General features: G+C 50.3%; 1 protein-coding gene across 3 annotated transcripts in view; it reads left to right on the top strand.

The window, feature by feature from the left end:
- The window catches only part of LOC144146767 (unconventional myosin-XVIIIa-like), a 198,370-nt gene that overhangs the window by 159,700 nt on the left and 24,690 nt on the right, over positions 1-13,980 (top strand). For all 3 annotated transcript variants that reach the window (XM_077678699.1, XM_077678696.1, XM_077678697.1), the window contains exon 22: positions 11,879-12,002. In XM_077678699.1, the coding sequence (XP_077534825.1) occupies positions 11,879-12,002 (124 nt within the window). The remainder of the gene's footprint in view (positions 1-11,878; positions 12,003-13,980) is intronic.

Here is a 13,980-nt window from a genome sequence, read left to right as displayed (position 1 = left end):
TTCCCAGGAGAAGGCGGACGAGCACAGCGAAGGCGGCGAACTTGAATTGCATGAATAAACCTCTGTTCAATCCATCGAGAGAGACGTGAGACAGAGAGGGGAACAGCGTGAGGGGTGGTGGCAAAGAGCGTAGAATGGCGCTACAGCCCCTCTGGCAAATCACTGCCCTAAATTTAACAGTTTTCGAGTTGAGTGGAATTGCTTTAACTTTTTTCAACGGCGTCTCTTACAATCGTAAGACTTAAACTATTGCCACCCTATTATCCGCATTATGGCTGGTCAGCATATCGAACGAAAAATAGGCATGCCTTCAGGTTATAATTTTCCCTCTCCTTTGTGTTCTTGCGGACTAATTCGCTTATTTGAGCTGTAGTAAGTCAGGACGCCTTACGAAGCAATAAATTCCGCCCTCTAGTTATGTGGGGCCACGGATAAGTCAAGAATCAGTGAGAAATACGTCTCGTTTAGCTCAGCAATTGGCATCCTTTACGCGTATCTGAGGGCGAGTGAAGTTCCCCTTTTTATAGTTTATCAAATGTTTCACGAACATTACACAGGAGAACTTACAGTGAGACCCCCCTGTGAGCACAGTTTTTCGTTCGGGTCAGTTTTCAACGTAGGCCTTATACGGCCCAGTTCCTACTAAACCGTGTATGTCAAAGTTCATCGACCAGTTTCCTCTCATTTCAACCAATAATGGGCGACACTGACTGCATCGTTATTTCCACATTTCGCAACCTCGCCATTTCCCGCGCGGACCACCGTCTGCCGCCTCTTCGTAGCGGTGGCTTCCCCGCATATTGAGTGTGCTTGTGGTGAACACAGCTTGGGGGTGGGCTCGGGTCACGTGCGTCTAACTTGTTCGCGCGCATTTATTTACGCTGCCGTTTACACAACGCAACACAACATAACGCACTGCAGGCTCTCGCACAGTGCCTGCATTTACGTTAGCACACTTTAGCTCGGTGCGTGGCCGCCGTCTTTGGTTGCTTTGTTTTGCGTTCACCGGAATTAATGCGAGCGATCTTAGCACCGTTGACGAAAAAAGGAGGCGAGGAGCCACCGCCGCTGCTTTTGTTAATCTAAAGGGGAAGAAAAAATACTGTGGTGGCAGTTCTTATCGGGCAGCCCTCTAACGTAATAGTATATTGCTTAAAGGTAAATAATAATGCTCAAATGCTTGTTTATGTATGAAAGGGCGGTACAAAGAGATGTCCAAACCCCTTATTTTTTGCACACAAAAATTTAATTTAGTCTGCAACTCTTCCGAGAAACCCTTTGGCCACAACACTTGCTGAAATGGAGGGCTGCAGATTGTTTGATGCCTCCCGGCGTTGCATAACTCGCTCCGAAACTCAACAGTTCGTCCACTTTTGTATTTTGCTTTAAAGGGCTTATAAAGGCGAAATAAAAGTTCTGTTAGTCCAAAACACTGCTAACAGTGATGAAAATTTAGTCGGGAACCTTATGCAATTAATAAAAAGATACAAAGAAAGGGCAACTCGCCAGTGACTTTCTTGCCGGGGCGTCACAGGGACATTGTATGCGCGACAGGCGTGGGCAGGCCAAAGTCACTGCCAAGAAGCACCTCTGCGATTGTAGTGGTGCTTCGAGTTCTGCTTTGATTGTACCACTTGGGTGCTAACGCGCAACTCCCAATTAACGTTCCGTTTAACAACTCCCGCCACGTTGCTGCTGACGCCGTGCAGCGCGACATTTGAGGGTTTTTTTTTTAATATTTCTAATTTGTTTAGCTCTAAAAGACTCGGTCGGGGCTCGACTGAAGTTGAGCGTGTTAGCGAGACCTAGTTCTTCCAAATCAAACAACGTTGAATCTGTTCTTGGTGATTTGTTTTTTTTTTTTCCTCTCAGCTACCTTGCATACGTTTGCAGTCCCGTCTTCTAGCAAGGGCGCCGTGGATGCAGGGCGCGCATCGCCCTCGTTTGTCGGAGTAATGGGGTCGTGTGTGTGTGTTTATTCGCAGGCGTCCACCATTGCTTTCCGGCGCAGTTAATTAGGGACGACGTCGGCAGTGTTGACTCAGCCTCGTGGGCCTCCTTTTCCCTGCCCCACGCCGTCTTATTTAAAAGCGGGACGAATTCGTGGCCTGCTTTCGGCGACTTCAATGTTGAGCCCCCCTTCTTAGCTGCTGGCGGTGTTTACGTACGCCTCGCGCTTATTTAAGGGCGCCCCTGAAACGGTGCGCTGGAAATCTGGAAAGCGATAACGACGTCGCACGCACGGCCTGTCCTCGGGTTACTCCCAAAAGTGTCTTCACCCCGGCGATCTGTAAAAAGCGCTAAACGGGGGGCGACCGGGGGACTCACTCAGCGTACGCGCGTCTACTTTACATAGCAGCGAAGCTGTGTATGCCTAAGTTGCGACCAAACTTGCGTCCGTCGACGAAATTTTCGTCCCAAGAATTTCGTCCCAATAAGAATTTTCGCCTCAAGAGCCAGCTTGAAGTTCCCTGTAGCTCACAACCGTAGGTATTTTCGGTAAAAAGAAAAATCACACCGAAATTGGCCACTACGACGACTCTGTGATTAGTTACGCCCTCTCATTTACTTGTAATTGCCTGTTAGTTCACAGCGAAGTTTTAAACGTTACGCAGTTGCCGTTTTGCTGTCCATACATGGTCCCCTACAGAGGGCATATGGTTACAGCAAATGGCTGTAACTCTTGTATCCCCGAAACTGTTCCGAAGCAAATTATGTGATCATTGGCAGATGCATCGTTGCGGATACATCTGCGGGCAGATGTAAATCTACTTTTTATAATTTCGTAGTAACACAGTAAATTCGTAAATATTGAGGAATCTGCCACGAATACAGCTTCGCTCGTCTTCCGTCGGCCCGGTGTTCTTTTTCTTGTTTTTATTTAGGTGCGCCCAGGATCGTTTGTGCGGGCCTTATAAGATATTCAAGGCGCGGTGCATAAGCGACGCAAGCTCTGCCCCTCGTTAGTTTTGCAATCCTGAACGTCACTAGTCTGTATATATAGGCACGGGTATTCTTTCCATCCACGCACATAGCATTTTTATTCGTAGCCATTTAGTCTCGATGACGGTTTGACCGAAGCAGGGGTCAAGTTAGGAAAGGCAGCCTGCCCGGAGCGCGTCCCATCGCAGGCACGCGTACCTCTTGCGCGTTGCTTGCACTGGAGGAGAAGGAGTTGGTGGTGACAGGGGACGCCTCATTACACCTGGCGCAAGCTCAGCTAGCCGCGCAGCGGGGGGGCTATGTGGATCCCTCTCCGTCCTCTTCCATCTCCTCTCCATCCTCCCGCGCACCGTGCGTGAATCACAGTGGTCGAAGACGGAGAGCGAGGATGCGGGAGTTGTCGACTAACAATGGCATTGCTCGCGAGCCACCTTAAGGCGTGGCGGCGCCCGGCGACTGTTCCGCCGTTGTCGAGGCTCCTCTCGGGATCTCGGCCAGTTGGCATCGGCGAGCGCATTCCCAGCCGCCCCGTCGCCGCCTCCTCTGTCCCGCCAGTCGTCGTCGTCGTCTTTCCTTTGTCTTCGTCTTGGGACGCGAGAGAGCGAGTATGCTGGTCGCGTCTTGGTCGTGTTCCGTCGTGTAGTATGCGCATGCATGCCTAGCGAAGAATAAATCTTCATCCCCAGTGCGAAAGGGGGGGGGGGGGGGGGGGGGGGGGAGCGGGGTCAGAGGGGTTCACCTTAATGCGCTGGCGCGAGAAGCGAACCTCTGGGCGGGTGCTTACGCCGCGTTAGCCGGCGCCGGAGTGTTTAACTGTCGTGCAGTTTGGAAGGTTCCTTGCAAGCGTCGTGCGCCTTGAATATCGTGTGACGTCTACTAATAAAAAGAAAGTGAGTCACGGCGAGGTTTGTGCACGTCCCTTTAAGAACGGGTCAAACAAGCTAGACACCAACCTGGTCAAACACCGCGACACGCATGCTTGTTGGAACGCCACATCGACGCTGGTTGCGCGGCGCAGTCCTGTTGCAGCATAGACTTTGTGTGTGTGTGTGTGTGTGGGTAAGCATTAGGTGGGTAAAGTACTAGAAATCTGTGACCCACTCTGAAGCGTCGTAGCACAGGGTTACATAACCACTTAATAGCTCATATCCGCAGGGCCATACTGAACAACGCTTCGCAAAACGGTTAATTGGCTCGGTCATTTCAGTCATTCAACAAGTTCAGCAAATAAATCACTCAAGCACTAGACGGTCGAATTTGTAAGTGCGTGCACGCACTTTAGAGCCTGTGCTCGGGCTCTAAAGCATAGCACAGGTGACATAACCACAGGGGTGTCATCACGAAGCATTCGCAAACGTGTACGACTAATGTACTCATGCGGTGCTCACAGAACGAAGCAGAAACCTTGTGTCTTACGCCGCACCGTAGAAGAAGAGTTAGGTTGCTGTGCAAAGAACGATTGGTTGTGGTGCTTAACGCGCCGAAGCTACCCCCGGACTATGACGTGCGCCTTAGTGGAGGGCTCCGGATTAATTTTTACCACCTGGGGATCTTTAATACCCCCTCATTTCCTATCACGCATAATCAAATCTGGCCCTATACACCAGCCATCACCCGTGTGTACGAGATTTTGGCGCATGATAAAGATCCCCAGGTGGTCAAAATTAATCCAGAGCCCTCCACTACGGCGCGCCTCATCGCCTGCGTTGCGTCGGCGCGTTAAACCCCACAATCATTCATTCATACACCAGCCATCACCATTATCTTTAAGTGATTTTGCTATGTTCGGTTTACACGTTTTTATACCTACCCTTGTGTGGTAATCACTTCTCTTCATTAAATAACCTCTTGTCTGGCGCTCTTTGCCCTCGTTGGCCTTGCGCCAATAAACACTAACCATCATCATCATCACCTTTAATACCCCGACGCGCGGTAGTTTTTGATTTTCGCCTCCGCCAGAAAAGCAGCCACCGCTGCCGGGATCGCAACCGCGTCCCTGGGCTCGCAGCATTACGCCGTAGGGACCGCGCCGGGGTATTGGGAAATGGGGGTCGCACTTCAGAAGAGAAATTGCACATAATTGACTCGACAACCAAATGAGGCGAAATAATTTCCGGATGCTGTTAAAGGAGATCGTCGTAGCTAGTCATTTCCATAATGTGTACTGCGACAAACGGAACACGTAGACGACGCTGTAAACAGTTCGAGTGTGTAGGAAGGAATCGGAAATGAAGTCGAAGGGGCAAGGGGTGTATTGGAGGCTGTGTATCAGCTAGTTTTGATAGCTTAGTACACATCTAAGCAAGGGAAATGGCCGCCGTGTCTGTTCACTTCGCTGCAAATGTCGTCGAAAGAAGGCAGTCTTCTGCCGCCCCTGCCATGTTGATGCCCTTCTCCTCTTCCCCTCCCCTTTCCCACCTCCCGCGATGAACACCGTGGAGGTTTTCTCAAGTTAAATTTTGCCGGGTTCTACTGCTCGCGCCATCTTCTGGAACCTTTTGTTACTCTTGAACGAGGAACACTGACGCGAGGGGGCGCAGCGAGCGCTTTTTGCGTTTTGAGGTAAAAAAAAAAAAATTTAAGGCGGATATTTTTTATTTGCGATTGAAAAATGAAGCAGCCGTGTATTCTTAATTAAAATAGCACTGCAAATATCTCTTGTGTGTTGGTGTTTTGCCGCAAGCATGATTAATGTTTTCTGTTTGGTCTACAATGTTCACAAGTATAAACATTGCCACTATATTTAGTAGTCTAGAAATGATTTACCCACATATGAAGGGGGCAGACAGACCAAAATTTTCGCGTTGACGTAGCCCAAGAAAGATTTAACACATCGTGACTGGGACGCTGCAGATAGAGTCTTAAGGACGGGTCAGCGCTGGCCCCGTCCATCTTTCTTCCTAACATGTCCCGGTCGCGCTGTTTTTTCATGATTAGGTGCAGTGTTTGGATAACGAAATTCGATGGCAAAGTGTAAGTTGAGCGGACGGAGGAGGCTGGATACGCGTGGAAGCCATTGGGAAGATGCCTTCGACCTGCAATGGGAACACGGCGGTGGATAATGGTGAACGTTAGCCGCCTTGACCCGCCTGTCGTGTACTCTCCGAAGGGGCAGTTTTTAGGCGCTAAATAGTTGTCCAACACATAAACTTTAAGGTAGTCCGATAGTATGAAGTGCCCTTTCAACTCTCCCGCCCGAGATCCGGCCTTGTGTAGCACGTTCCGTTGTATAGGATAGATTGTTTTGTCGTGGTAATCCGCGAAGGGAATGAGCACTGTTCTTTTTATTTCTGCATTTCGTGCACAGGGGCGGCCGTGCGGTGCGACATAGTAACTGCTGTCTGCCCCTTGGCACATTGTGTCCCTTGCTCCTTCGCCCCCAACGTCCCCGACTGCGTGTCCGTTGTCAGTCGTGCGACACATTGCCTCCTACGCATAGACGGCGTGCAGCGCGCCCACGAGTTCCCGCTATTTTCTACCCAGCAGCGTCTGCGCGCTGTGCTCCGGTGGCGCAACAATCCCTCTGCTCGCGCGTTCAGACTCGGTTGCTGCTCGCTCCCGGTCCCCTCCCATAGCTTCTTGTGTAGTACCCTTCGTTTAGCGATCGCCTTCACGACCTCTTTCCTGTCCTGTATTTTATTGCTCCCAGCCGACGTTAGCTGTCATTGTTTCTGTTGCGTTCCTGGTTTCCCAGCTTGCTGGCGCATTTATTTTTGTTTGCCGGCCACTGTTGGTATTCTAGTACTTGGCAACAAGCACCTTTGTGAGCCACATTAGTGTTTCTGCCTCGTCGGGTCTCAATGTGCAGTGTTTTTGTTTTGTGTGCGTGTTTGTGAAGAGAGAGGAAGGAGAGTGTACACGTGAGAGGGTAAGGGAAGGAGGCAGGACACGAAAGAGCCACCCTAACGCTCTTCTTTATGGCGTCTATTCAGCGTGCCATGGGCGCCATAGCACCTAAGGAGGAAACTCGGGGTCACTTTTTCAGGGGCGGTATTCTAAAATTTTGTCTGTTTTGTGTCCGTTTCGAAAGTGTTTGTTTTGAGCGAGCCCTGACTGGCGAAGAGCGAACACCCGGATGTGAGGCAATGCAAGCGTGGTGGAGCTGCTGCGTCGAGCCGCGGCTTCTCGGAGCAGACGATTTTGGCAGTTCTAATATGAATGCCGCGGTCATGGCCTTTTTGTTGGCACGCCGGCGGAACAGGAGGGCAAGAAATAATTTCGACCTGTTCTAGATGCCTCCAGACGCATTCCGCCTCTTGAAGGGGACTATACGAGCTGCGAGATGAGGAAATGAAACGAAATGACGTTATTTCCATAAAACAAGTGCAATTTTATGGAGGATATTTAGGGGGAAAAAGTTGCGGGCAGGCAACTTGATTAGGCCTAAACTCCACGTTTGGAGGTGGCAGTGGAGCAAGAGCACTAATTAAAATAATAACGAGGAGGGAGAGAGAGAGAGAGAGAGAGAGAGAGAGAGAGAGAGAGAGAGAGAGAGAGAGAGAGAGAGAGAGACAGCGAAGTACAATAGTCAAAAACAATTGCATCTTACAATCCCAAAATTTCACGAGTATAAATATACTGTGGATTACGCGCCATAATATCAAAGGAAAAACAGACAGAAGTACATTGTGCACTCTAATTTCTCAGAAGGAAGAAAAGCGGCAATACAATCCTGTTGAGGAACATGAGCTTATATCAATGTTTTCAGAAATAAGACTGTTCAGTGGCCGCGGTAGGCAGGACCGTAACATCTGCATGCCATAGTTAGTTCTTGGCTGCGGTACCAAGAACTAACGAAGTGATATTCGCCATTCTTTTCTTGCCTAACGGTGGCTTTCAGTCAAAGGTCGGTAACGATGAAACTGTATCGCTGTCGCTGCCCTCCGTGAGCCGGTGCATCTAAGCCGTCTACATCACACAGTGAAATGAACGATCGTCTGCCAGCTTCCTATAGCTGCCTAGCTATCAAGCGCAAATCTTGGTCCAAGCGCAAATAAACTGAGGAGCCGTAGCATTGTTTACGCTTTGCTGCCGCGGCAAACAGCTGGCTGCAGCTGCCATAATTGGACATTCGCCCCGTCGTGGTGAAAAATTTCAACTTCGCCATAGGAAAGTCTTACCATGTTTAGGTGTTAGAATACGTTCGAATAAACACACAAATGCTAGTTTAAAATAAATGTAGTTGTTTAAAATACGCTTGCAAAAACAGGTGCGCAAAAGTCAACCCAAAGCCAGCCTACAATAGGATGTACAGTCTTTGGCAAAATTTTGTGGGCCAAGCCGGAAACGCGCAGGCTGCAAAAAATTCAATGTACAAGCTTACGTCCCGAGCGAGGCTGAAACTTTTTATGTAGGAAAGGTAGAGAAAACACCTTTCTTTCTTACACCTTTCTTTCTTAATATTGTTGTCACATTTAAATTTAAATTGAATTATTTGTGGTCAAGAAGGCTTAGGATTGGCCCACAAAATTTTGACAAAGGGTGTACGTCACAATAAACCGGCCGCTAAACGCTGTAAAAGCGGACATACTCCAGAATACCGCCCCTAGCAGGACGAAATGTGCCGACGTAGAGGATTCGCAGTCACGTTTGGGTGCAGTGAACTAGAATCTAGTTCACTGTAGTTTGTGAGCGCGGGGGCATGGCTAGGAAGAGCGGGGCAGTATCTGTGCCGTATGGGGAAGAAGTTTGCCGTTTACGCATACAGTGCGCCACTGGATAGACAAGGAAGGCCTTAAAGGAGCCATGAAGAGAAAACACAAGTTTCGCTCATTCAAAAGATTGCCTCGTTAGAATCATACTGACACCTCTTTTAACGTAAACTTCGCTCAAATAAGCTACATAATTAGGAAAAAAGGGAATGGCCATGCGACCCACCAGCTCATTTCCCGCAACAGAACCTATGTCGTCACATGAGCTAAGCTCTGCGATTGGCGGAGGCTGGCAGAAGCAGACGCAAATTAGGCACGGCTTATAAGCTTGCCGACCGAGCTATTTGCGCTGAAATTTAGGGCACATTCTTTTGAAAGCCCTAAGAATGGTGGGACAAACAGTGGAAGTTACGAAAGCACACGTAAACATAGAAGTACCAATGCGTACTACTGCTGTTGGTACTACGCGCACTATGGTTGGTTCAGCTGCACATGACTGCGTGGCTTAGGGGTTGTTTCATACGACACTGGCCGATTGACGCAAGCGACGATGTCTTACGTGATCACGTATTAGTCGAGCGAGCACCATGTTTCACGAAACGATTGTCTCCATGAACAAAACAAGCCAGGTACAAATACGTTCACAAACAAACCAAAGGCAGAAAACGGTTTGCCGCGGTGTGGTGGCGCCATCTGGTTCACTAACGGTAAACAAGGCCCTGTGATGTCATTGCAGACGACGAAAACGCACGATTTAGCGGGAAAATCAAAATTCTAACCGAAATAATTAATTTCTCAGTGGATACAACGTCGTTCGCATTCGGAAAAGCGCTGGGGGCACAGAAAACACGAAATCTTTCGAATAACACAAACTTGTGTTTTGTCTTCATGGCTCCTTTAAGTCATGTTTGGTGTGCGTGTCTGTGCGCGCTGGCCGGTGGGTGGCTAGGTACCTCAACTGTTAAGTACTTTCACTGTTCGACCGCCGATCTGGGGAAAGCCAGTAGATATAATTGGATGGTGCTGCTATTGCCACTAACTGGGCTAAGCGCACGCGCGCTTAGCCCAGTTAACCCCTAAGTTTTTAAAGCGAAGCCTTCTTGGACTCACCTATAGTGTCACAGGTTACAGAGTATCGGCACTCTTTTCTCCTGTTGTTTCGTGCCGTCGCCATGTTCATGGGTCAGTTCACATCACGCGACACTTGTTTTCATTGTGACGGTTCATGGGCGCCGCCGTTTTGTTGTTTAGTCGGTCAACTCTGTTAGGCTTAGCTGGTCCAATGTACTCGGCGGCTGCGCGCGACTGCCGCCGTTCCGAACGCGAATCAAAGATAACGCGTGCAACATCATTTTGTGCAGAAGTGTGTCCCAAAATGCCATCCTGCGCATCTTTGGTAGTGTTTTTAACAAACGACCCTGTCGAAGTTAGCGGCGAGGCCGTAGATTCGGCGATCTCGCAACACTAGCTGATCAGCACCAAAACGGCCGCCGTTGCTCACTTGCGTGCCTCAGTGGCGGTGGTCTGATACCTTATCTGGTGACACTAGTCTCGCTGACGGCGGTGTCGTAAACAAAACGCAGTGCAGGAAAGCCAACTGTACACAGTGGTAGAGCGCATGATGATGATGGTGAAAGAAGGAAAAAAACGCTTCCCGTGGTAGGGATCGAACCCTCGTCCCCCACGCTATGAAGCCGACGCCTATCCCATTGAGCCATTTCGACCCGGTTCATGATGGGTGCGGAAGGGGGGGGGGGGGGGGGGGCTTAGCTTTCTCGTGAGGGATTCGTTTGCTGTCGTCTGAGTTTGAACTTTGGCTCTCAGGCGGTTCGAAATTTGATCGTTGACGCTTTGACTTTGGCACTTCGCCATTTGATCTTCGCTTGCAAGAATTAGCTTCGCATTTCAACCGTCGTCGTCGTTAGACGGGTTGGGGGGGGGGGGGGGGGGGAGGTGATTTTAGCCAATGACATCCTCTTCGACGCCATGCGTTCGCTTTTCGAATTTGCCGTGGTGCTGACTCGGTAGCGTATGGGCCTTATACAGCGGATAGTGAGTAGATGTCGGTGTAAGGTCGGGGGAAAAAAAAATGAAATTACCCTGACGAGTGGCTAGATACGCGCGGTAAGGTATTCCAAACTATAGACGGCACAGCTTATCGTCGCTTCTGAACCTGTATAAGCCTTTTGACGCGCCGGTGAGCATTTGCCGCGTGGCTAATGGCCGGTCGGTTCTCGGTTTGCACGTGACACCGACACGTGCGCGTGCAAAGCACTGGCGGGCGCGCGCCTTTCCCTATCGTTCCACGATCACGGAGCTCTCAAGGAACGCAGAATGGACGTCCTGTCGTACAAGCGTGGCGTAGACGCCCTGCTCTCGGTCGTTTCCCCTTCCATGATGCTAGCTGTCAAGTTGCTTCGCGCTGTTTCGGCTCCTCCCAGGCTGAAGCCGAAGGTGATGCATGTGGTGCACTTGCCGTGCGTCTGCGCTTAATTGAGTCCGTTAGCTTCGACGGTGCAGATGCGTGAGCTCGTCAAACGACGGTGGCAACGCCACAGCCGTATCGCCGTTCGTTGCACCTGACGACGGGAAGCGCTAGCGGTCACGCCTCCCCCGTTTTGTCGCTAGTTCCCTCTAAATTAACAACGTGTTGGGTACAAGCTAGTTATTTCCTGATAATAGTTTCAAGCGCATGTTTCTGACCTGTACGTCCTTTTCTAAATATTTTGGCTCTTGAAAGTGTTGCCCCTCGAAATGTTCATAGGCTTCGCCTCGGGATTGGCGCACTTATGCATTGAAAAGTTTCAGGCAGCAGCGCAATCCAGTCGAAAACTGCGACAAGAAAAAATTTCTGTGGTTTGTCGTATTTCCGCGTGTCGTACTGTCGTATTCTTGTCGTGTCGTGATTCTGATGTTCTGTCGTTTGTCGTATTCCTGTCCTGATATTGATGTTCAGTCCTGCCGAATTCCTGTATTGTCGTGACCCTGGTGTTCCATCAGTACTTGCACATGGTTTGGATGTTATTGCCCATTGTGAAGAGTAGCGTAAATTTCTGTTGTGACTACAGGAATGTTTGTCGGTGAGAAAATTAACTTTGTCGTTACGACAGAAATGTGTGTCGTAACAACAGGACAGTTTTTTTGTCGTACAGCAGGAATTCCTGTTAGGTTTTTGCGGTGTTCCTGTTGGTATTTTGTACCGCTTTTTTCTCAGCGTGTCTTCTCTCGTCTGTACATGTATGTCCCTGAGACTTATGCGGGGCGATGCGGGCGTGCGTGTGCAGGCGCGCTGCTCGCAGCTGCAGCAGCAGAAGGACCGCATGGAGATGGAGGCCATGGAGACGCGCATGCTGCGCTCGGCCGAGCTCAACGGGGACGTGTCCGACGACGAGGACGCCGCCGCCGCCGGTGAGTCGCCGTCTTCCCTCACCCCATTCGGCCTCTTTCGGCAGAAAACCGGCAAAAAATTAAACCCAGACCCAGTCAGTGTGAAGTTGCCGAAAAACGGATCTGTGGTTCTCTTGTGTTGCCTCGCACGTCAACGAGCGCCGCGCAAATTCTACGGCTCGCGCATGCGATCGGCTGCTAAACGTATTAGTAGTAAGTGATTTTATTCCGAAATAAGAAAAGGAAAGTTCAACCAGAGATAATATTGGGCCCATATACGGGCACACCTGCGTTCAAGTTCCTCAGGGGCGAGGACAGTGATTGTGAGATAAAGGAAAGAAAGGAACTAAAAGTAGTTGAAATGGGGAGAAAAGAAAGAAAAGTAGTTGAAACGGCTCTAGCCGGGGTGGCTGGAGGCGTTGGTTCAGCCCCTGGCCTCAAGGTAGGGTAGAAGGCACTCTCGTCAGGTCAGGGCCCATGGAAAGAGCAGCACCTCGAGGCTAGTGGTTGGCAGCCCCAGGCGTCGGTATGCCACTTCCGTGAGTGACCTCGCTGCGGTATGGTGCGGGTAGAGGCGGGGGACATGTTCGATTGTTTTCGGCTCCGAGCAGTTGCTGCAGGCAGCAGAGTCTGCGCGTCCCTGATGGTGTAGCCAAGCGGCGGTGTTTAGGCACTTCAGACGGAGCCTCAGGAGTAGGGCCCGTTCTCGGCAGTCTATAGCTTAACAAAACTTGCTGCTCGGCTAGCTGGTTCATGGTCATCACAAGGGTGGTTAGCGCTTCAAAAAACAAGACACACAACAGAAAAAATGGACAGGACGGGCGCTACCTTAAGTTAGATCCCGTCCTTGTTTTTTGAAGCGCTAACCTCCCTTGTGGTGACTATAGCTAAACGTCAGCGGTGGGAGACTCCCTACCCTCTCGCTCCCCTAGCAGAAGGGAAGTAACACTCCCTACGAGATCACTGCGCCCTCTATCGGTGGGTCGGGGAACCGGTTTCCGGGAGGCCGTCGGCGGGTTTCGGAAGCTGGTCCTAGCCGTGCCTGACACACTACCTCAGCAGACGAACAGGTTTAAACCAGGTTTTTCTGGCAGGGCAAGCGTGTTTAATGTTTGCACCGTATATCCCGGTTGCTTATTCCGTCTGACGTGCTTCGCCAGGCCCGCGGCCTAAGCCTGGACGTTCTTACATTGACAGTCGGTGTTCAATAACAATAAATAACTGCCGCATAGCACGCTTTATTTGTGATGGATTTCATTCCGTTTTTCACGGTACGCCGTACAAACTAAGTCAAAAAGGGGTGAAACCCCATCGGCTATGGTATATCACGGTAGTTCTCGCGCTCGTGCGCGCTTCCATATCTGCCGTGGCCATATGAAAAACGACAGCATTTGTTTCGTGCGTCTTCCGAGGCGTGTGCCCAAGTCCCCAAAACTTTGTTCGCGCCTAAGCCTTGCGTATGCACGCAGTCTATGTGCTAGCCGTGGAGCGTCGAACGAAAGGCGTCAACCGTCCTCTCTTTGGCGCTGTCGACGACAGTGGCCTTAACAATTGCAGTCTACCCTAGCGCAACGGCAGCCGATTGACGACTTGTTGCATCGCCGTCAGTGCCAAGTCGGCAACCAAGGTCGTCAGGTCCCCGTGGACTACAACTACTACTACAGCTTCTATTTCGTCACACGCGCGCTTATATGTTCCCTAAATTTATACTCTTGTCGACCGTAAACAATTCAGTACTGGAGTCTCGCTTTTTCGTTTTGTGTTTGCCGCCAGCTTGTGTTAGAACACCTCTGTCTAACTTGGCTTCGATTTATTTCGGGTTTAGTGTATAAATAGCGCCGCACTTGAAAGCGCCCGCGGCGTTGCGGCAACGGGTTATGATGGGGTTGGTCGTCCTCGCGGCGTAGACCGTGAAAGGCTGCCGTTCCGGTGGTAATTTATGGGAGAAGGTTGGGGCCAGAGGGGCGGTCCGGTGCGGCCGTTTGACGCAATTGGGAAG

Source organism: Haemaphysalis longicornis, unplaced genomic scaffold (genome assembly GCF_048455015.1).
Source record: "Haemaphysalis longicornis isolate Haplotype H1 unplaced genomic scaffold, Haemaphysalis longicornis Haplotype H1 scaffold_7, whole genome shotgun sequence".
NCBI classification, from domain to species: Eukaryota; Metazoa; Arthropoda; class Arachnida; order Ixodida; family Ixodidae; genus Haemaphysalis; species Haemaphysalis longicornis.
The sequence above is the reverse complement of the archived record's forward strand: the minus strand, read 5'-3'. Positions and strand labels throughout refer to the sequence as shown.